General features: G+C 36.5%; 1 protein-coding gene across 8 annotated transcripts in view; it reads right to left on the bottom strand.

Moving 5' to 3' along the window:
- LPP (LIM domain containing preferred translocation partner in lipoma) overlaps positions 1-25,120 on the bottom strand; it is a 748,953-nt gene that overhangs the window by 279,168 nt on the left and 444,665 nt on the right. For all 8 annotated transcript variants that reach the window (XM_017873421.1, XM_017873422.1, XM_017873424.1 and 5 more), the window contains one exon: positions 1,584-2,267. In XM_017873421.1, coding sequence (XP_017728910.1) covers positions 1,584-2,267 — 684 coding nt within the window. The remainder of the gene's footprint in view (positions 1-1,583; positions 2,268-25,120) is intronic.

Below are 25,120 nucleotides of genomic sequence, written 5' to 3'. Positions count from 1 at the left end.
ACAGACTCCCCTTGTCTGGGTCAGGAGGAACTGATGCAAATATACTGTGACATTAACAAAGAGCAAGGCTGTCCAGACTGGCTATTTTGGACACATTTATTTTAAAAAGAAATAAACAGCTGTAATAACATTTCTTTTCATAGAGAGACTTCAAGAACTGAGTAATGTTTAAAATCATTTAAAATTCTAATTTGGAATCTATCTATTGAAAAAGGATCATGGCTGGCCAATTTCATATAGTGGTCACACATAAGGCTATAGGATTTCTCCCGCTCTTCACAGTCCCCACTGTCAGGAAGAGCTCTATTCCCCTATAGAATGTGAAATTCACCTAGAACACCATTAATACAGCCAAGTTTCCTGTAAGAAAAACAGTTTAGTAAACACCCTATAAGGAAATTTTTGATATAATGTTGAATATGCGAATAGATCTGTCTTGAAATTGACAATCTTGTTAAAATGTGGAAAGAATTTTAAAATACAGTCCAAACTTCTACCCAATCCATCCCCCAAAACTACCATTGATCTTCTAGCTAACTGGGGGCTCTCAAATTTATGATTTCTCACAGTTCTAACTGTAAAGAAAGAAGGGCACTCTTCCAACCCAAATGGCTGGAAACTGGCCCAGTTCCTCTATTTTCACCCATTCTAAGTTATTCTTATTGGTTCCTCTGGTTATAATGGGAGGAATCAACATTGTGTTGGTTCCAGTACTAATGAAAAATCGAAGTTGTGGTGAGTGGGCATGTGTAGTATTACACCTTACCTATTCAGACGAAGTAACAGAGAGTGTTAACTTCAAAGGTTCACATACGGACAATTAAATCAAATAAGAAGTAACTGTCACTCATAAGGAGTTTTTAAACATTGCTTAATAGTGCTAAAGGCTGAAGCATAAGATTGTTTCTGGAGGGTTAGTAAAATGAATAAATAAGGGGTCACAAACAAGTCGCATTATATTGCAGCCCCTTCTCAAAGGAGGAACTATCCAAGGTGTTTGCATTATCTTAGACCCGCTTGGCCTCACCCATTTCTTGGGTCCTTGGCCACTTGCTCTGCCCCAGCAACCGCTGTGGTACCAACATTGCGGGAGTTATAATCGCTTCACAGGGCCACAGCCTAACAACAGTTCAACTCAGTTTTGCCCTCCACATGTCTCACCTGTAGATAGCTACCCTTGCTGAGGCTTGAGATGCTACAGACCTATTTAATATCCAAGCAAATGCAAAGTGTATGGGAAGTTTCTGCACAATAGAGAGAAGTTTTAACCAATATAGGGAAGGATGTGAAAAATAAATTATTTTCTCTCTCTCCATTGAGATACTACAGTTTCTGTGGCCTTTTGGAAGATGATTCTTCGAGATTGAACAAGCAATTCCATTTGATACTAAACAGTGGCCATATTGGTAATACACCAAATAGTCTCTCTCTCCTCTCTGGTTTTACTCATCCTTCCCTGGGATTGTATTTATTAGTGAAATCAAAGTAACACATACAGTTTTGCCTTAGGCTTTGCTTCCTGGGGAAGGCAGACTAAGATAGGCACCCCTGTATTCTCCTCATTATGTTACTGAGTTTCTTACCTTTGACTGCAATGGTGGTGCACAGGGGGCTGAAACAGGATCTGTGATATAGGTCTTCTTGGGACCAGTGACTGGATACATCCCAGGAGGGTTCTGGTTCCCTGCTCCAGGAGGAGTGTACCCTGGTTCCCGTTTCCAGGTATTTGGGTGACCTTGTTGACCATAGGCAGGATCAGAGTCATTTCTGCCCCCATAACCTGGCCCTGCTGCATAGTAGCCTTCATAATAGCGTCCCTGGTTGGGGGTATACCCATACCCAGGCTCAGGTTGAAGTCCTGGTGGTGGAATGTAGGCATAATCCATGCCTGCCCGTGTTGAAGGAGGTGGACACTGCCCAGAGACGGGAACTGGCTGAGTGTTATAGCTCTGGGGCCCTGAGCCATAAATTTGTCCTGATGAAGGGGCAGCCATGTAATGAGGGCTGGGCTGGGCTGACTTCACCTGCACATTAAAGGTAGGCCTTGAAGAAGTGGAGGCTGTGGTGTAGGAGGCTGGGACTGGCTGAGGTTGGGGTTTGAGTGTTCCGATTGGAGCCACAGGGATGGGTCCAGCCTGAGGTGCAGGCTGTGGTTTCAATGTAGACTTTTTGGTTGCTGTTAGAGGGGGTTGGTTCGGGATGACCATTCTCTTGTGTCCTGTGACTGGGGTCGAAACTGGAGGAGAGGCTGTTGAACCAGTGGAACTCTAAGAAGAATAGGAAAAAAAGAAAGAAAGCAAAAATTACTGCCAACGAAACTCGATAAAAATAAGTAAATGAAAATATTAATAACTGCTAATTATTATTTATGTATTGCCATGTAGAATACAAATAAGGCATGATCTTGCCTTCAAAGAGTTCACAGACAAGCAAAAAAATCAGTTGTATATCTGTGCACTGCCAATGAACAACAGAAAATTAAAAAAAGGAAAAAATTCTACTTACAATGGCATAAAAATCTTAGAAAAAAGTTATCTGAGGAGAAAGATTATATACTGAAAACTATTAAACATTGATGAAAGAAATTACACAAGACACAAACAAATGGATAAACATCTGTGTTCACAGGTTGAAAGACTTGATATTGTTAGAATGTATATCCCACCCAAAGTTATCTATAGATTCAGTGAGATCCCTATCTAAATACCTAAATGAGATTTTACATACATAGAAAAAATAATTCTAAAATTCACAGGGAACCACAAAAGACCACAAAAAGCCACACTGATCTTGAAGCCAAGAACAAAGCCGAACGCATTACAATTCCTAATTTCAAAATATATCACAAAGCTACAGTAATCAAAACAGTAAGGTACTGGAAAGAAAAACAACATATATAGACCAAAAGAACAGAACAGAGAGCCCAGAAATATATCCACACATATACAGTCAATTGATTTTTGATGAGGGGGCAAAGAATAGATGATAGTTAAGGACAATTTCTTCAATAGATGATGTTAGGGAAACTAGAAGTACACATACAAAAGAATGATATTGGACTCTTATCTGACATCATTTACTAAAACTGGGTTAATGATTTAAAAATGAGAAAGGCCTGAAACTAAAATCTCTAAAAGAAGTAACGTAGAGGAAAAGCTTCATGACATTGGTCATGAAGAACAGTAACATGTTATCCTAACTTAAACAAAAGGGAAGTGGAGGGCCTGCCCTGAGAGAGAGGGCAGACACACAGGGGTGCACCTTGTCTGTTCTTATCTCCTGGGCACAGCTAATTCTGATTGAAAATGTAGAAATCTATTTGATCTAATCTATTATGCATAGCTTCTCTACCAGACTGGGGGACAGAGAGACATATACTATTCATCCTAGGATACTACCCTCCCCCTATTAACCTCACAGAGCTTTACATGTTGAAGATGCTTAGAAAATGACTAATGGAAAAATACCACATAAAAAAAGGCTTGCTACAGAAATTCAAGTCTCAAAAAATAACATCTATTTGCATATCTGTATTTATAGATGATTGCATAAATATATTTATATACATATAACAAATCACAGGTAAATAAGTAATCTGTATATGTAAATTTCTATACCTTCATTTTATTTTCAAAATATGTGAATTTTGAAGTATCTGTTTTGGGGCAAACTACAGCTGCAGCAGAGTAATTTTAAAACGTACTTGATTTTCAAAATAAAACGTTAAATCACAATAAAACTTCAAAATTCCTGTAAAACAAAATGAAATGAAATGCCAAAATAAATGCTTGGAAGCACCAAATAATCCAGTAAGTAGAAAAGATTCACTGTGTATTTAATTGAATATGTGGGCCAGAAGAATGTTGGCATAGTTTTCTTGAACCATGAAGAACATAAATAAATATGCTTTAAAATAATTCCTATTCTTTACCCCTTCCACCTCCCGTGATGTAAGGCACGTAAAACTGCAAAGGAAAAAAAACATGTATATAGCTAAATATGCTATTTTCAAACATATAGTGATAATATATAAAATATTCAGATAGATGCTCACATGTACACAACGGAATTCATAATAAAGTTGAGAAAAATTTTCTCATCTCCAAAGAGAGCTCTAGCAGTGAGATATTTCCTAGAAGAAAGCAATGGCTCCCGAAATTGTGCCCTGATGCTTTAATTCAAAGACTTTAGGATGTTTAAATAGTGTGTGTGTGTGTGTGTGTGTGTGTGTGTGTCTTCACCAAGAAAGAGACTGAAAGAAGAAACTTATGAAAAACGTTACTTCTAAGGGTTAGGTCTATATTAATTCTTTTTTGTTTATGAATGTTATTGGTTTTCAATTTCAAAATACGCAAATTTTGAACTGTTTTCTTGGGGCAGACTTTACAGCTGCAGCAGAGAGCATGCCTGTCATCAGCCCAGTTGCTCAGTCACTGTCTCCATTTATAGTTGGGTTTGTAAAGTGTTCAAAATAGGAACTCTGGGTTTCTGCTGATCTTGAGTCATCAAAGAAAAGCAAAGCTTTATTCCCTCTTTCATTCAATGCCCATCTACGCTGACTTTTTTATGACTGGCATTATTGACTAGAAAAACCTGACCTTAAATTTTTCCTAGGTTCAAAATGACTTTTCATGTCCTCTGTGATAGAACGTTGGAGTCTTAACTGAGTATTTTTTAGGAATGTTTTGAACATACATATTTTAATACATTGCTTAATGAGGAAACTATGTTTCTCTTTAGTACTATTGGGACCACCTTCAAGCAGAAAGGAAAAGCCACTCCACCAACAAGACAAGAATATCCAGTCTGCTTAAATTACAAAAGTAAGCGACAAGTTTACCCTTTGAAAGACTAATATCCAAACCAAACAAACAAAAAGATACCACTTTATTCAAGAGCTTCTTGTAACTTATCGGGCAGCTAAATCTGGAATTACAAGATCCCTAGGAAACTATATTTGAGACAAATGATACGTAGAAAAGATAGCCGTAAGAGTCAGGATTCAAACAAAAATGACAGCACACACCAACTAGGTCTTCTCAAGGATCTGATTTATACAGGTATTATGTACATATCCCCATGTAATTGCAGAGGAGTCATGAAGAACAGGGAAATAATGTGCAACTAGCAGAGGCACAGCCGTCATCTCCTCTAGGTTCAGGACAAAGATAGTGCTGTAGAGAGGAAAATCTAGAGAGGGTCTGTGACCATTCTTGACAGGCAGCTGGGAACTTTACAATCAGCAAGCCAGAGAAACATATGTGGCACAAGAGTTTATCAGTGTCTCTCAACAGAGTACTGTGGTCTTCTTGAGTTCGACAGTAAGGTATTTTGCTCCCTACCCATTAAATGATAACAGTGTCCTCTAGTCATTGTGACAGTTTATAAAAATGTGCCCATTCATTTCCAAACTCCCCATCAGGAGGTGGTTTCCTCTCTAGTTGAGAATCATTGGAAGTAAAATGTTAACCAAATGTCCCTGGGAATTTTTAAATCTTTATCTGTGGATCAGCCTAGTTTACCAGAAAGCTATCTATCTGCATCAAATGGAATTTCACCTTATGAAAAATAAAATGCTTCTTAAATCTTTCCGTGAAATTGTTACTAATGACAATAGCCAACATATTGCCCAACAGCTGGTAAGTAAGGATTCCCTCTATTTGACACGAGACCTCTGCTTTTTTCTGTCTATTCACTGTCTCCAGCACCATGGCCAAAACTTGATATACCTTCTATATTATGAAGACTTAAGAATTTCTATCTCCAGAATTCATCTGTATCCTGAATACTAAGCCCAAATCCTCAACTGTCTATTTCATGAGTCTGCTTGAATGTCTCATATGCTTTTCAGACTCAATATATTAAAACAGATTTCATCATCTACCCTGATCTGCTTCTCATTTGGTTTTCTCATCCACCCAGTTGTTGCTCAAAGGAGAACACTGGGAATCATTTCTGAGACTCTACCTACTTCCCATTCAAGAACTAAATCCTGTTGATCCTACTCTCTAAATAGGGAATTCCATAACTCACAAACATGTCCACATTTTACCATTTCCACGACTACAATCCCATGCCAAGATTCCAGCATTTTTCATTATGAATTCTCCAAAAACATCCAAACTGGTCTCCCAGTGTCTACGACTGTTCTCCTTCAATGAGTCCTTCATTTGGTAGCCAGAGTGATTTATTGCAAATGCAAATCTAATCATATTACTTTCCTGCTCAAAAATCTTTAACAGGTTAGTGGAATGATGGATGCAAATCCACCTCTTCTACCTCTCTTTGAGATACACTGACTTTCTTTCACGTCCATTACGTCTCTTACATCTCAGCGATGATACCTACACCAATGCACTTCACCATTCTCTTTGAGTTATCTAGCTGATTCCTAAGAATCTCTTACATCTCAACCTGAATGTCAGGTTCCTCCGTGAAACTTTGCCTGAATCCTCCAGCACAGTGAGTGCTCTTTACTTCTCCCTCCCTGTACATATCACACGTGTATATATCTGCTTCTATACGAGTAGAGACTGTCCTTTTTATTCCCTGCCGCTTCCTCATTATGCTTTATCATATCATAGCATATAAGTTGGCATTTAACAAATATTTGATGAATGAATGAAGGTTGATATCCCAAGAAAATGCATTTTTTTGGTCAGACTATAACTGACCATGCAAAATATGAACTATCTTATTTCCCTTATTGACTAGACAATCAAGAAATTCTGTAAAAATGTGTAATGAATGCTTAATTACAGTCATTTCATTAGTGTGCTCCCACCTTTAAATAGTTTAATGATTTCAATTTAGAACGTATTATAGATAGTATTATTTTCCAAGAAGCCTTTGAGGTACTTATTTTAATTTTATGGCCATATTATATGTGTAAGTTTTACTTGCTGCTGACTCAAATCCCCTTTGGAAATAAAGGGCAATTTTAAATAAACTTACTAAGAAAGGAAAGAGACGAATGCATTTAAAATAGTATTTAACAACATGTACTAAAACAAAGTACGTTCTGAATTTACTGCCAAGTAAACACAATACCACAAATCCCAGAAATTCAATCCAAATTATTTATTCAATAGAAATTTATTGAAAGTCCACTATGTAACAGGCATTGAGCTGCTTACTAGATTCACAATGAGACAAAGAAAGTCACACTCATTGCACTCAGAAAGTTCTTATAGAAAATTTGGGGCAAAATTTAGCATGATGAGTAAACATGATTTCTACTTAGAAAGTTTTCTAATGTAACAGAAGGAGAAAGTAGACAGAAGCAAAAAGTCAACATTTAAACAGCAGCAGGAAATTCAAAATCCTTGTATTACATTTTAATTTCAGCTACATGACATGGGAAACTACTTAAGATTTAAACATAAATTTTAAATGAAAAACACATAATATGAAATCATTTGTGCAATACAATTGAGGCCACAGAGAATGATATTTTCATATGGCCAAGGAATATACAAAATATCAAAAGGGGGATGGTTGACTTGCTAGAGATGATGAATGTTTCCATTTCAATTATATTTTCATGGCAATTATTTGAGCTATTTGAAGAATACCTCAAGTGCTTTTCACTTTCAGTTATCTACTTTGTCTGGATATCCCTCTGGCAGAAAACACAAACTCAAATACCTATTGGTAATCCCCAAAATGTGTAATAATAGCAAACATTTATATAGAAATTACCTGGTGCAAACATTTTGTATTGAACATAATTCATATATAATCCTCACAATTACTCCTGAGACAGAAACTAATCCTCATTTTCCAGAAGAAGATATTGATGAGAGATTAAGTAACTGCCCAAGGACACATCACTAGCAGGTGGCAGATCAAAGGTTCAAGCCTGGGTCATCTAGCTCCATAGTGTGGGGTTTTAAAAACCATCCACCTCTCTCAGGTAATAGAACAGTGAAATATAATAGTTGACATGTTAAAAAAATACACACACACAAAATTATTTCTCAGTCTATCTGTAGTTTTCCTATTTTTAAGAGGTAAGTGATCAAAATATAGACACTGGAAAATCTCTCTCTCCTAGAAGAAAAATGGAATAAGTTGGAGAATGAACAGAAAATGATAATGCCAGTGTCTAGGAAACAACAGTGTGATGTGAACTGTGTAAAAGTGAAGAGTTTACTCTGTTAAAAAGGCAGCTGCTTTCCCATGCCAGCTCACTGCTGACATGTGGAATATGAATCCAACATTCCTATTCTGACTTTAAAGATGTGTTTATTATTATTATTATTATTATTCAAACACAGGAAGAGAAATAAAACAAAGAATTTCTGCAGTCCACCTGTAGTGCATGAGGTGCACTTTGCAATTCCCAGTTTAAGTTATGGATATTGGCAAATGAAAGTATCACTAGAAAGCATGCCATTGAAGAGTTGTGCACTGGAACTTGGGAGACCAAGAAAAAAAGTACCAGTTTTGCCACCGTTTAGAGTTTAGTGACATTGGGAAAGTCACGTGACTTCTCTAGACTGACTTCATCTGAACAATAAAGGAGGGGAAATGTTAAGTTATTCTTCTCTCTCTCTTTCTTTTTAATAAACAGTCTTTCTCTTCAAATAAAAAATATTTCTATATCACTCACAAAAAAAAAAAAAAAGAGCTTCACTGAGGTTGAAGTACCTATAAAAGAAGATATTCTGACTTTGAAAAATTCAGTGATTCCAAGAGTAAATGTGTAATATTCAGAGTTTTATTGCCCAAGAAGAGCTTGGTCTCATTATTAAGGATTCATATCGGGTAGGCACTTAATAAATAATGGCTGGATAAATAAATATAATTCGTTTCTGAGTTTGTACAATGAACAAAAATGCAAACACGGCTAACCTATTTCAGTTATAATGCAATCCCTAATTTGCTGCTTCATTTGGCTCTATACAAAAATTACATCATCATTTTCTCCTAACCATGACTAGAGGAATAACTACATTTTGCTTTCTCGAGTCATCTCACTAATTATCTTCCATAATTCAGGGTATGTACCCATATCTCCATACCTCATCCAACCAGGTCACCTACACTGTCCACTTGATAGATGACCCCATGAGTTGGAAAACAATCTGACAGATTAAGTATGCCATATATATATATATACACACACACACACACACATATACACTTATATATATAAGTATATGTATTTTATACATATAAGTATGCCATATGTGTATATATATTTGAGATTAAGAATTGTATATATCAAATACACATATATTTGATATTAAAAATATATATATTTGAGATTAAGAATGTCATATATATATATATATATGTTTGAGATGGAGTCTTGCCCTGTCACCTAGGCTGGAGTGCAGTGGCGCTATCTCAGCTCACTGCAACCTCTGCCTCCCATGTTCAAGCAATTCTTGTGTCTCAGCCTCCCAAACAGCTGGGATTATAGGCACCTACCACCACATTGGCTCATTTTGTGTTTCTAAAAGATGGGGTTTTCACTGTGTTGTCCAGGCTAGTCTTGAACTTCTGACCTCCAGTGATCTGTCTGCCTTGGCCTCCCAAAATGTTGGGATTACAGGCGTGAGCCACCATGCCTGGCCAAGAGTGCAGTATATAAACATAACACTGCACATTTAGAAAAGCACTTTTTTTTTTTACATTTGCTCTTTGTTTTATTACTAAGAGAAGTTTTATTTCAGTCTCATGATGAAGACCTGGAAAAAGACAAAACATTACAAAACTGCCTAGGAAAAGGAATGGAACAAGTAACAAAGAAGTTAGGGGTGGCCCATGAAGAGATTTAAAGACTCACTGACGAACTACAAGTGAAGGAGAAAGAACAGTGTAAATTAGGTAAGCTGTGGTTTCAGACGACCATTTCTGATCATGCTTTAACTGTACTGATCTCATCTCAGGGTGGAACATGAGAAAAAAAACACTGAGAAAAAAGTCTTTAAGATAAACACATAAAAGTGATGAACAGCCTCATTTTCTACCATGCCAGGAATTTTTGTCGAAGCCCAAACATATCTACCAAAAGTGCACAGCTCGTAAGTGTATACCACTCACCACAAGAGATTCCCAGCCTCTCAGAAGCCCACTGTGTTCTTTCTCTCTATCTCTACATCCTTCCTCCTCCTTCAGAGTAACTACTGTCCTGACTTTGAACGCAGTTCCTGCGTTTGACTACATGCAGTATGCCTTTTATGGTTTGCTTCTCCTGCTCAGTCTTAGAAGATTCCTTCATTTGGTTACACGTAGCAGTTGTTTGTTCACTCTGCTGTTTATAATATTTCATTAGTAAACATACTACAATCTATCCGTTCTACTGATGGACAATCGTGTTGTCAGTTTTTGTCTATTATGAATATTGCTGCTATAAACATTTTGGTATATGTCTCAGTGTGCTTATTACACATTTCTGATTGTGGTAAGAGTAGAATTACTGAATCAAAGGGTTATGGGCAGGTTCTACTTTGGTCTTCCAAGGTAGTTACACTAATTTAAGCTTTCCTCAGTTGTATGTGAGATTTTAGTGTCTCCACTTTGGTTTTCAATACTTGGTACTATAGTCTTATTAACTTCACCTTTTGTGTTGAATGTACAGTGGTATTTAAGTGTTGCTTTAATTGGTATTCCCTGATTGCTAATTAAGTTGAAAATCTTTTCATATGTTTGTTGTTGTTGTTGTTACTCATTTGGATATACAACTTTGTGAAGTTCCTGCTCAAGTCTCTTGTATATTTTTCTATTTTATTTATTTGTGGGAGTTCTTTATATATTGTGGATATCAGCCTTTTGTTGGTTATAAAAGTTATGTTGTTGTTATTTTTTTATCATAAATGCTAATATTGATCAAGTTGGGTTTAAGTGAATTACTCTTTATGCCTTCCAAGTTTTCATGTTTAAAGCCTTTTCTTCACTACAAGATTATTGAAGACATTTACCCTGGTTTTAGGGGGGTACTTTTATTGCTTATATTTACATCCTTGCTTTATCTAGAATTTAGTATAAAAATTTTATAATTATCTCCTTTCTATATTTGTATTTTTTTATTATACTTTAAGTTCTAGAGTACATGTGCACAACGTGCAGGTTTCTTACATATGTACACTTGTGCCATGTTGGTGTGCTGCACCCATTAACTCATCATTTACATTAGGTATATCTCCTAATGCTATCCCTCACCCTACCCCACAATAGGCCCTGGTGTGTGATGTTCCCCTTCCTGTGTTCAAGTGATCTCATGGTTCAATTCCTACCTATGAGTGAGAACATGCGGTGTTTGGTTTTCTGTTCTTGCTGTAGTTTGCTGAGAATGGTTTCCAGCTGCATCCATGTGCCTACAAAGGACACGAACTCATCCTTTTGTATGGCTGCATAGTATTCCATGGTGTGTATGTGCCACATTTTCTTAATCCAGTCTGTCACTGATGGACATTTGGGTTGATTCCAAGTCTTTGCTATTGTGAATAGTGCCACAATTAAATCTGGCTGCACAACAGAATCATTTAGGACTTTTAAAATACAAGTTATTATAGATAAACCCACTCAACAAAGTGAAATCTGGAAATTCAAAAGGGAAGGGGCAGGTGATTCTCAGTTAAAACCAGAGTTCAAAACCACTTTTAGATACTGTTGCTAAAGCCGAACAGGAAATCCCACTTGGAGTTACGGGCTATGAGTGACATAATAGTGTGACTCCAATTGTCTTAGAAGGAAAATTGATTATATAATTTAGATTTAGGGACTAAGTTAATGTTTGTTTCTATAAAATTTTTATGGGAAATCAGTGGTATAATTGGGTGATATGTAATAAAAGCCCTAATAAAGTTTATACTTTTTAAACCCATAGTTTTATTTCTTAAAATTTAGCCTATGGAAATGACCAGAGAGCACAAATGTTTAGTTTCAAGAAACTCAGCGGTAACGGTGTACTTTATAAAACCAAAAGATTATGGAAAATGTAAATAACACATGGGGATTGTTTATATACATTATGGTATATTCATACAATGGAATGCTACACAGCAATTAAACAATGTCATAAAAATATTTCAAAATATATCAATAATCTAGCAATTCAACTTCTGGGTATATACCTAAAATAACTAAAAGCAGGAATGCAGCTATTTGTACAACCATGGTAATATGTTCATAGCAGTATTCACAATAGGCAAAGGAAGAAGCAATTCAAGTGTTCACTGATGGATGAATGGATAAATAAAATGTGATATGCACACACACACACACACACACACCATCTATATATCTATACGTCTATATACATACACATACAATGTAATAAGAAAATTCTGACACATGCTACAACATGGATGAAGCCTGAAGAGATTAAGCTTGAAGCTTGAAGAAACAATCTGGTTCCAAAGAAACAAATGACATATGGTTTTAAATATAAGAGGTCCCTAGAATAGTCGAATTTATAAAGCTAGAAAGTAGAATGGTGATTGCCGTGGGAAGGGAGTAGGAAGAATAGAGCTAGAGCATTATTGTTTAATGGATATGTCATTTCAGTTTGAGTAGATACAGTTCTGGTGGTGATGGGTGGACAACAATGTAAATGTACTTAGTGCCAGTGAATTATATGCTTAAAATTGGTTAGAATGTTAAATTTTATATTATGTATATTTGACCACTATATAATAAAAATAACATGTATCAAAAATTGTCTGTTTTAAAATTCAGTTAGAAAACATTGTTTTATACCTGTTGATAAGTAATGCATCTATCTATATCTTATATATATATGAGATATATAGATATCTCATATATATTTATACACACACACACACACACACACACACACACACACACACGTATGACTAGAAGGATTTATTCCCAAACTGATAACATTGGTTATTTTAAAGGGGTTATTTTTGGGTATTCTATATACTTTTCCTATTTTGCTAAGTGTCTACCACATATTACTTTTTAACTCAAAGGAAGAAATATATATTATATAGGCAGAGTATATATTATATATATTATTATATATAAATGCATAAATAGAATATATATTTAACATAAATATATCAAAATATATACATTATTTTAAAAACCAAGCAAACACACTCTAAATAATAGTGGTATTCAATGTCCTGTGGTGTATGTACATACAAAAGAAAGGAAGAAGCATAGCAGAAAATTAAAAATGGGTTTAAATGGTATTTTTAAAGATTACAGTTTTACACCTAGGTGATGCCAGTTAACAGAAATTTTTGTTCTCGGTTTTAATGTTTTTGTTTATTTTCCACATTAAAGGAAAAGAAGTAACTTTATATAAAAACAGGATAAATGGTAGCTGAAATCTGGTGATGAGTCAAAATAATCTCAAATATTATGCATGAAATAAAAATCACACAATTTTAATTGGTGCCACCGAGTTCAAAACATTGCTGCCAATATACTACTCATACTAATTTTTAGTCCTCAATGAACACATATAAAGCACACACACCACACCACACACACACACACACACACACACACACACACACACACACCTGAGTCCCCGATAGTTTTTGCCAGAGAGATGCACACATAAATATCTTACTTCTCCGAAATGTATCAGCACTTATTCATTTCACAGCACTGTGCTCTGCTAGTGATAGGCTATTCTTAATAGCTTCAGAGTCAGAAATAGTCAAAATAGTATAGTAGGGTGTGGCACTTGAGAGCAGTTTTTGTCCCAGAAGCCTTTCCATTTAATCCTCACAACACTTACGATAGGGTGTATGACACTAAGAAGAAAAACATCTCCCCGGACTTCTACAGACCCCCATGTCGGTATGTGAAGGTGTTTTCTCAAACGTAAAATCAAGACAATTAGGAGCACCCAGATGCTACCTTGAAAATCTTCATTTTCTAGTTCCTATTAAAAAGAGAAGCAACGATGCAGGTGAGGGTGTGCACTGCATCTTCATAAAGCTAGCATATCATCAGATCAAAACTAAGAAAGCCAATATTTTAAAGAGTGTCCTCTCCCACCCCCAATAACTTTCAAATGAGATAGAATGCCATCGGTTTTGAACTTGAGAGGTCTCTAAGGCTCCTGTTTATGTAAACACCCATCCATGTATAATTAGTTCCTAGAATGAACATGGGTATTATAAATACCTGTACAGTACAGTCTCAGTTCCCGGCATGCATGTGTCCAGCACTGGATACAATGCCATTGTGATGAAGGTTAATTCAATCTGAGTGTGTTCTATAATCTAGAAATGCAGTGAGAGAAGAGCCTATTTCCATAACAAGCGACCTCGTTTGCTGAAGCATCTCCTCAAGGGACCAGACACTTTTCTCCAATCAGGCCAGGGGTTTAGTGAAAAATACTGAGAGTTCAACCAATTAGCCAAGAAATAATAAAACTCAATCCCAGTGGGAATATTACGGGTGCATTTTTATATGACTGGTAGCACTGAAAATTGAAATAATTTCTTGGTGGACAAACTTGAAATGAAGAGCTATTAAAATGCTCATAGTGATGTTACTTGTTTTTTTAAAGGAAAAATCAGAGGATGGTTGAGAAAATCCTGGAACATTGAGCTAATGGAATGGTATGCAGCTGGAAAGCCAGAAAACATTAATTCAAAATAACAGTTTATACAGAAAAGTAAGATAATGGTGCATATGTATATTGACAAAAACTATATAAATCAGGTATATTTCAAGGTTAGCACATATTTTAAAGATTTTAGCAATGTGATTATATGTTATAAATGTGATCACAGTATTTTTTTCTCCTCTTGTTAATTCTCTCTACTAGTTACCATCACTGTTTCTACTTCTATTAACTTGTTAGTGCCTCAGTCCAGTCCACTACGATTAGTGACCTAACTTACTGCAACAAATACATATACACACATATATGTGTATTGTTCAAGAAACGGACCGCTTATTGCCCTCTAGTACGTACTCTATTCCAAACTCAAATTTTAAAAACTCAAATATGATCATTGCCTTCCTGTATGAAAATCTCTCAAAAGTCCTCACTGTTCTTACCATGAAGTCCAAAGTCTTTCCTGATAGAATTACTGTTTATCTTCCAAGCATCCTCTCTTTCTTTCCTCTTCACGGGAGTCAACACTCCAGCTATCCTGTGGTTGCCCTGACTTGAACACTTTCCAACCTGCTTCCACCTTGCAACTTCTAACTGGTTATTCATCCTTCAGATTTCAAACAAAATGATGTCTCCTTTAGGAGCCAATCTGGATCCTCCAAAACTAGACAAGGTGCCCGCTATTAATGTCTCTTTAATAGATTGCATTATCCTTATGATAACCCTTACGCATTGTTTTGCAATTACTTATTTAGTGTTCCTTTCCTCTCTAAATTCCATGTGGGTAGAAACTTGGGCTGTCCATCCTTACCATAGGTTTTTATTCAATAAATTAGTTTTTGCAATAACATATTATTGAAATCAGTTTTTTCAATAATGTTTTATTGGCAAATTCCATATAAGAGAGAAGTGTTTAATCAAATAAAACAATAACAGCAATAGTTGGCTAATAAAATTGCCCACACTTCCCATCTCCCATCAGTTTTGTGAACCACTCATCTAAGAAGGATTTAAGTTTGATAGAGGGTTCTGTAATTCCATCTGATAAAAGTTCTGAGTTAGTTTATAAACATTCGGTTTCTTCTTAGCTGTAGGTAGCTGGACATTTGGTGAGTGTGGTTCACTAGTTTTTTGTTATAATCAACTACTGTAATAGAACCAACCATTCTTATCTTTTACTGCTACTCAGAAGCCATAAAAAGACAAAATACAATAAAATAGGTGGGATCCCATCTCTCAGGAAACTCTCAAGTCCTACAGGGGTTTCTTATTGCTGAAATTTGTGTACCAGTGGTAGAAATTAAAATGTGATTACCTTGAGCTGAGGGTCCAAAAAGAGCTACTTAGGGAATAATTGTTAACAGACGATTCTTTTAGAAGAAATTTATTTGTGCATAATTGAAACATACAATATTCTTCTCATAATTGTAGGGTGTGAGAAATGTGAAGATCAAAAATTTCTACATTTTCCCCAAGGAAACAAGGCTCAGGAAAGATTTGTCCAAAGTGAGAAGGTCTTCAAAGGGTCAGGATTAGAGCTCTGTTTCCAGAGTCTGAAACCAGTGTTCCTACCATCACACCAGAATGGTCAGACTTAATAATAAGCCTACAAAAAAGTAACAAACCTAGTTTTGTTCTTCAACAAAAGTGGATCTCAGTGTATACACACCAGGCAGCAGTGCATGGAAATCACAAATTAGGCTCAATAGGGACAAATTGGGTTGCTGTATTTTCATACAAGAGTTTCTAACATATTCGCGGAATTCAGTGAGAGAAGCCACCAGTGTGAGCAAGTGGCTATATTTGCTTCAGTGGAAACAAACAGACCCTCGTTCACATATTTCTAAAAAAATTGGGTGACCGAAAGCAAAGCAAAAAAGGAATAGGTGGTGTGTTACAGTTCTCAGAGAATTCCATGTATAAAATTTGCTAACAGCTATCAAATATTTCAAATAAAATATTTAAAGGACATCATATTTACAGCACACTAGGCTCCTGACAAAGTCACTAGATGTTTGCTCAGTTTTTTCTTCTTTGCAGAAAACACGTTTATTTTATAATGATCACTGTATTATGATGATCTGAATGTGTATCAGTTACACTATATATTGTATAGGAGAAAAAAATTCTTCTTCGAACATATTTGTTCTCCAAAATGGAGCTGTCTGTCCACTTACTGTAGATGGATAAAAGGAATGGATCACAGAAAGGTATAATTTCTAAGGAGAGAACACTTTTGCCACAGAGTAGGAGGAAGGGTAGAAAATGTTTTCATAAAGAGTGACTATTAGGGACAAATAAGAGTTCTATTCACCAAACCCGTACACATCCCTTTATCCCTGTAAAACAAGCTATGAAAGCACATAATGACTAACTGCAGCAAAATCACTCACATTCTAACTTTGCATAATCACTAAAATGGCTCTGGATTTTTAACCCTCCCCCTTCAACAATTCTGCACTCTTAAAATTTTTTTTTTCAACCACAGCACAAATGGTTACAGCAAACGGGTGTACCAGGCACATCTGCTGTTTCAAAAAGAATTCACTCTCCTGTGCCAAATCCATGTCTATCGGAAGAAATAAAAATAAATTGCGAGCAGGTTCAGCAAATGCCCAGATAAATCCTGTAGTGACCACAAGGGGTAGATTCATTTCTGGTAGTTGTTTTGTCCTGAAAAGGGTGAGGCAAAGGAGGGGTGATTTGGAAGCAAGGGACTCTCTCTCTCACGCCTGTCTTTGTCACTCAAGAACTGAATACACAGTTAAGGTAGCTCCCTTCTTGATTTTCGGCACAATTATTTAAAAACTAGGATTGCGTTTATATAATCCCATAGGTGAAGGGCAGTTGGCAATGTGTCTTGCAATATATGAAGTCTTCCTTAAAAACAACAATAATGATGAGAACAACAATAGTCATAGTTTGAATGATCCCACAAATAATCTTTCCTGTTTTGTATATTTATATTTCTAAAAGCTTTGCTGAAAGCGCCTATCTGATATTTTAGATCCTTCAGTGCAGTAGATAGCCTAGAATTTGGGGCACTAAAAAATTTATGTTTTCTCTTTTCTTCACACTATTAGGTGGAAATCTGAGGATGGCTTTTGAAAGAGAGCACCATTATTTAGACCATGGTACAAGGTGACCAAGCTCCATGGCAGAGCAAGGGGATGGTGGCTAGCCCAAGATCGAGGCGTCAGCACAACCACTGAAATCCTCATCAGCTGGGGGATACAAATGACTGATGGGGGTTCAATCATTTGGATCTTATTCCTCCAGTGAAACTTTCTTTTAAAGGTAAAATGAGGAATTTGTTTATTCTTCTTCTTTCCTTTTTAAAACAGCAAACATCAACAAATTCAAAGATAAATATTCTTTTTTTTTTTTTTTTTTTTGGGAGGACGGAGTCTTCGCTCTGTCGCCCCGGGCTAGGAGGTGCAGTGGGCCGATCTCAGACTCACAGGGGCAAGCTCTGCTTCCGGGTTTACGCCGTTCCTCCTGCCTCAGGCCTCCCAAGTAGCTGGGATTACAGCGGCCCGCCACCTCGCCCGGCTTAGTTTTTGTTATTTTTTAGTAATACGGGGTTTCACATGTTAGCCAGGAGGTCGTTCGATCTCCGACCTCGTGATCCGCCCGTCTCGGGCCTCCCAAAGTGCTGGGATTACAGGCTTGAAAGCCCACCGCGGCCGGTCAAAGATAAATATTCTTTGGGACACAATTTTAAATTAGGATAACAATTACTGGAAATTCCTGGGTTCAAACCAATTCACTTATATTGTTTCTGGGTTTCCAATTTCCCTCTTTATCAAAATTAGGATTTGTTTGGAAAGAATTCAATTGAAAGAATTCAAAGAATTTGGGTAGCTTAAAGTACCTAAGGGGCGTTTTGGGCTCAGATAAATTCTGATATCTAAGGTTCTTTGGAACAGCATATAAACGGAAAAACCCTTCTCATTCGAACAGTATTTTCATAATTTATCTTTATAAATCTCAAGAACTGTATAGGCAATAGGATGCTTAATCCCATTATGCTATAATGTTACAGGAAAATAACAGGATATAAATTCATACATATATCATGATTAAAGTCCTATATGTGAATAACAAAACAAACCAAAATTATGAGTGGTAATTATGAGTAGTGTCAATACAGATATTTTGCTCTTTTTTCCTCCTTTCATTTTATTTTATAAAATGAGCATGTATACTTATATTTACAACAAACTAACTTTATTTACAGAAAAAATAATCATATCTCCAAATATGTTTTCCTTTCAGAGAACACACTGGATTTTCCCAAACCACTCAAAACAAAGAAATATGATATTTAGTTGGCTCAAAATTTAGAACTTCAGATTTCTTTTGGAAAAATGCAATTGTTCAGATAGTCACTGAGCATTTACTGATCACTTTCTAATTACCAGGAATGTTGCCAGCTACTGGGTAAAAGTTACCATTTTGGCCTCAGTGAATTCAAGTATAGACAGAGAAACAGGCAGAAAACCAGTAGAATTTTTTCAGATTTCCAGAAGTCTTACAAACTCTACTTGGAACACAGTGCTCCACTGCAGCTCATTCATTTTTTAAACAGAGAGCTGAGTTCTAGCCAGCCAAAGAACACTGGCTTAAGAGCAGGGAACCAGGGTCCTTTTCATTCCACTCTGAATTGCTGAATGGCTTTAGGCACATTCTTGTCTGTGTGACTCAGTTCCTTCCCCTTCAAGATTCTGGGTAAAAATAATTCTTCATACTTTACATGGACAGCTGAATTCAAACATCTTCCCCTAGTCTGTTCTACCTCTTGATATTCCATGTGTAAGTGCTATGACTTAGGTAATTCTTACACATTCTTAAGTTTGAGTAACATTGTTCTAAGCTATATAACTCAGGAAGGGGGCCATGTTCTAATATTCCTATCTTCAGCCTTTCATAACACTTAGAACATGGCAGCACAAAGACTATGCCATAGAAGAGTATCAGAACATCATAGAGCCCTACTTACCATGTGATCCAGCAATCCCATGACTGGGTATCTACCCAGAGGAAAAGAAGTCATTATTCGAAAATGATACTTGCACACCTGTGTTTATAGCAGCACAATTCACAATAGCAAAATCATGGAACCAACCCAAATGCCCATCAATCAGAGAGTGGATAAAGAAACTCTGGTATATATATATATATATAATGGAATACTACTCAGCCATAAAAAGGAATGAATTAACAGCATTTGCAATGACCTGGATGAGATTAGAGACTATTATTCTAAGTGAAGTAACTCCAGAATGGGAAACCAAACATCGTATGTTCTCATTGATATGTGGGAGCTATGAGGATGCAAAGGTGTAAGAATGATACAATGGACTTCGGGGACTTGAGGGGAAGAGTGGAAGGGGATGAGAGAAAAAGACTACAGGTATGGTGCAGTTTATACTGCTCGGGTGATGGGAGCAGCAGGATCTCACAAATGTCCACTAAAGAACTTACTCATGCAACCAAATACCACCTATACCCCAATAACTAATGGAAAAATAAAATTAAAAGAGAAAAAAATTATCATAGAGCAATTAATAAATGAATATCCTAAAGTATGAAATTATTCCCCATTGTCTTTACTTAATTTTTTCTATTTAATCTCTCTCTCTCGTGTGTGTGTGTGTGTGTGTGTGCGTGTATGAGAGAGAGAGAGAGAAAGAGCAAGAGCAAGAGTGAGCACCTCTATGGGATCTATAACAAATGGCATTATAGAAATAAAGAAACATGATAAGCAGATCAGCTACATCATTATCAGGTAAGAAAAGGAGAGAAAAATCACAAGGGAAGAAAGAGACACACACACACACACACACACACACACACGGGGCATCAGAGGTGTAATCTATACAGTTATTCATTCTATTCCTAGATTTCTTCATTCAATAACCTAGAAGCAAATAAATAAATGAATCAGAAAAACGTACCCTTTTCCATGGATACCATTCATGGAATGGTAGGATACAGAATGATTCAAGAAGATATTTTACTATCGTAAGAGGAAAGTTCAACTTTGTATTTACTCTTGTCTCTTCATGTTTTTAAATAATGTTTAAACAAAATAATATTCTTCATTGTTTCTTAGAGTTTTGAGAGAGTTAGGCAAGCCCTCATGTAAGACATAGTTTATTCATTAAAACAATGATACGCCAGGTGCAGTGGCTCACACCTGTAATACCAGCACTTTGGGAGGCCGAGGCAGGCAGATCACCTGAGGTCAGGAGTTCAAAACCAGCCTGGCCAACATGGTGAAACCCTGTCTTTACTAAAAAGACAAAAATTAGCCAGGCACGGTGATGGGCACCTGTAATCCCAGCTACTGAGAAGGCCGAGGCAGGAGAATTGCTTGAACCCAGGAGGTGGAGGTTGCAGTGAGCTGAGATAGCACCACTGTAGTCCAGCCTGGGAGCCAGAGACTCCTAAAACGAAAACAAAAACAGTGATACTCATTGCAGGAAACATGAGAAGTATTCACAAGGTTAGTAAGGAAATAAAAAAACACTTGTTCAAAACTTTAGTGATAACAACTGTTTTAGTAACTTTATTTTCATGGTTTGTATTTCTATGTACACATGTATCTGTGTGTGTGTGTGACTGCGTGCGTGTGTGTTTTGTACAGGTGAATGTGCTTAAATGTGAACCCTCTTTATGTGTGGCTTTGTGTCTTATTTTTTCATTTAACATTATATCAGACATTATAAATCTTAAAATCTTCAAAAATGTTGTTTATAGTGTGATAACCAAGTAGTCAATCTGCTTTAACAGATACATATGCTCCAATGCAATCATTTCCTATTTATCATACATATTTAGTTGCAAAATCAAGACCAGAACAAAACGCACTAAGATTTTTCTGCTGTCCTATATTATGCTATTCTATCATCACAAAGTAGTTTGTTTCTGATAAAAAAGATTTGAGCAGGTGCAATAGTATATCCAAACGCCAGGCATGCACTTCTAACAAAATGTCAGCTCCCACCTCCACACTTCTCATGTGTATCAGATAATCTTTCAATCAGCCATACAATATACATGCAATTCAGACCCATGCCAAATACCTCACACGTAAATCCTCTGATACTGAATTCCAAAAGCCTTATTGTCTCAAGACAATTGATATTAGAGATTAAATATCAAAGAACAGTCATGTATTGTTGTTGTGAGTACCATTATTATTTGTATTATCACATTCCCTCTGTCTCTGTATCAGGTAGATGATGAGGAACTCAATTGCAGAATGACAGGATCACGACTGTGTCAGAAAACATATTAATCTGACAGTCATATGTTTATGAAGGGCATAAAGGAAGTCACTGGAAACTACTGCAATAATCCAGGCAAGAAATGATGAGGCCCTAACTAGGAATAGAGAGTTTGAAGGAAAAAGCCTCCTAGAGCATTAACTGGAGAAGTAATACTTTCAGAAATGTTGTCCCAGCATATCTTTTTCTAGCATCTTTTACTTTGTACAATAATATTTCCTAATATGAATATGTATGGAGCAAATGAGATCCATTAGCTGGTTTAATGGAAACAATATACTCAAAGAGATCTGCATTAAGAAAGGTACTAGACTGGGGCTGCAGAACAAAGACAGAGAAATGCAACAACAGAAAAAGGCTATGTTAACACTGAAGGCCTACATTCTGCTAGTCAAATGAGTTGACATTCTTCATATTTAATAGTCTTGGATCCTTTAAGAGAAAGGGTGATTATTTCATTCGGGCAGTGGTCATGCATACGTCTTAAGGGAAGTGCTAGACAATTTTGTGGGAAAGCACAACATAGGTGTCCAAGTGACCTAAGTAATTTCTCCTCAGACCATAATTCCAAGAAATAATCTTGCCTTCAAATCTGAAAGTAATCATCTGGCTGTGGAGGCTCCTATGTGAACCTTCAGAGGGAAAGAGGATATATAAAAGGACAGAAAATCAACAACAAAAATCCTTAAGCTCCACTGTATTTATTTTACACACTTCTTAGATTTGTCTAAACAGTTCAAGGAAAACCGGGAATTTAGGGTCAGAAAGGACCATCAATTTGCCTTTGTGAAATAAAGTACTAAACTGACTCAGTTCTCCAGTGGTGCTGAACCTCATAATTGAAGGTCTTAGAGATCACAGGCTAGTTAAATATAACTTAATTCCAGAGACCTAGCAACACTGGGTCTGCATTCCTACATTCAGCCCGGGTTAAATCTGGGAGGCTGATGAGCCCTCCTGCTTGCCACAGTCCTCACCACTCTTTAGTATTCTCCAATCAGAGGCCAATTGTCAGTTAACCATTTATCTTCTTGCTTGCACGGTGGTCTGTCCTATAATAAAGGGTGAAGTGAAATACTTCTTTTGCAATTATGTTTTATTTATTTTTTCTTTTTTGCTAAAGAGTCTTGCTGTGTTGTCTAGGATGGATTGCAGTGGTGTGATCTCAGCCCGCTGCAACCTCCACCTCCCAGGTTCAAGCGATTCTCCTGCCTCAGCCTCCCGAGTACCTAGGATTACAGACACGTGCCATTATGCCCGGCTAATTTTTGTATTTTTAGTAGAGACAGGATTTCACCATGTTGGCCAGGCTGGTCTTGAACACCTGACCTCAAGTGATCCACCCACCTCGGCCTCCCAAAATACTGGGATTACAGTCATGAGCCACAGCACCTGGCCAATAATATATCTTTTTTAAAAATGAAAGAGTATTTCTTTTAAGAGATTTTGAAGAAAATGTAGATTGTTCCTAGATATTCTCTATGTAAACAAAAAGCATCTATAAAAGGAGAACACAGCACACAATACCATTATAAAAGAAATGATACATTTTATCTGCACTTCAACTTTTTACATTGCTCACCTGGGTCTGCTACACTGCAATTACCACCCTAGAAGAAATGTGCTGTCATTCAGCAGTGAAGAACAAGAAAGGTTACTTAAGTATATGAAAGAGTGCTGCGCAGTGCAATGCAAACAAAAATTAGACATGACAACAATGCTGCAACAAACTAAACTTTTACAAAACAGCAAAGGGGAAAACAGAAGTCAGGCAAAACTGTTGCAAACAATAGCAAAACCTTCGTCTTTTCAAATGGAGCTACACAAGCTATACATTTCAGGTCTTCCGTTCAAAATGTGCTTTCTAAATAAATCTACCATTATTTTTTTTTTTAAATCTAGTAATAAAATATTCCCTGATAAAATTTGTGAAATTACCATGTTTTATGATTTGTTTGTAAAATACAGCAAATAAGTAGCTTCAATATATAAAAATTAAACTGCTTTGAGCCTTGCAAGTTTTCAATAGTAAAAAAAAATATGCAAAATAACTGTTATCATAGAATATAGGATGTTAAAACTTTATTTCAGGATATAATCTTTTTAAAGACATACTGGCACTCGAGTTTTCAGAATATAACTATTGGGCTTTAACCCACATGAGCATGACAGGAAAATCACGCAGGCACGAGAGCTTCATGTCTATGTGCGTAAACCACACGCTTATAAATATCTTATTTATCGAATTATCCAGGATAGAGAATTGGCATTCATAGGACAGAAGGTAATGGATCTGCTTTCATTTTTCTTTAAATAAAGGAATTTGTCATTCTTTTGCAAAACTCGGAATCTAAATTAGGGAAGAAACTCAATAAGAGGAACTCACATGTTGCTAAATGTGTTTCTTATTTTGGTTCCTTTTAATTTTCAGATCTTTGCCAATGCTCGGAAGTGATAGGTTTAATGAAAAATAAGGAACCACGTCATGTATACTCAAAAGTGTATCAAACTACGTGTGTGTGTGTGTGTGTGTGTATAAAATAAAATAAATGTAAATAATGTAAAATAAAATAAAATAAAATAAAATAAAATAAAATAAAATCACCCTCTCCCCTATCTATTAATAAGCACAGCAGCTCAGCACAAGGCACTGAGCTCTTTGTAGTAGGGAGAAATGTATCACGGGAAGTCCACGGACTCAAGAAGTTCACACACCAGAAAAAGAGGCAAAACAAACTTGAAAATAACTATACAGTTGCAAATGCTAAGTAACACAGACAAGTGTATGAAAGTTCCAGATGAACTATGCTCAATCTGGCAAGCAGAGGGTGGCTCTGAGCCGTAGCTTCTGAGGTGCGTAGAATCAGAACTCATAGATGGCTGTGTGTTTGTGGGCACACATACACTGGCCTTGGAGGGGAAGGGTGGATCCTGTTTCCAGCAAACAGTGTGAACAGAGACACACACAAAAGGCTAAGGTGTGTACGGAGAACAAACAAATGTGGCAGAATTTAATAACAGCTAGTACCTATGATGTACTAGTCCTTATTTAAACACTTTACATATAACTGAAGAAGAGTCTATTATTATCCTCATTTTTCAGACGAGGAAACTGAGGTATGTGAGCTTAAGTAATTTGGTCCAGGTTTTAGCATAAGCTAATGTTGGTATCTGAATCTACACGTTGTGACCCCAGAGTTGTTCTGTGAGCCACCTCTACACTACATAAAGGAAAGCACCTGAAACAAGACTGCAAAATTAG

This window comes from Rhinopithecus bieti, unplaced genomic scaffold, assembly GCF_001698545.2.
Source record: "Rhinopithecus bieti isolate Rb0 unplaced genomic scaffold, ASM169854v2 scaffold_5626, whole genome shotgun sequence".
Lineage (NCBI taxonomy): Eukaryota > Metazoa > Chordata > Mammalia > Primates > Cercopithecidae > Rhinopithecus > Rhinopithecus bieti.
This window is presented reverse-complemented; position numbering and strand designations above follow the sequence as displayed.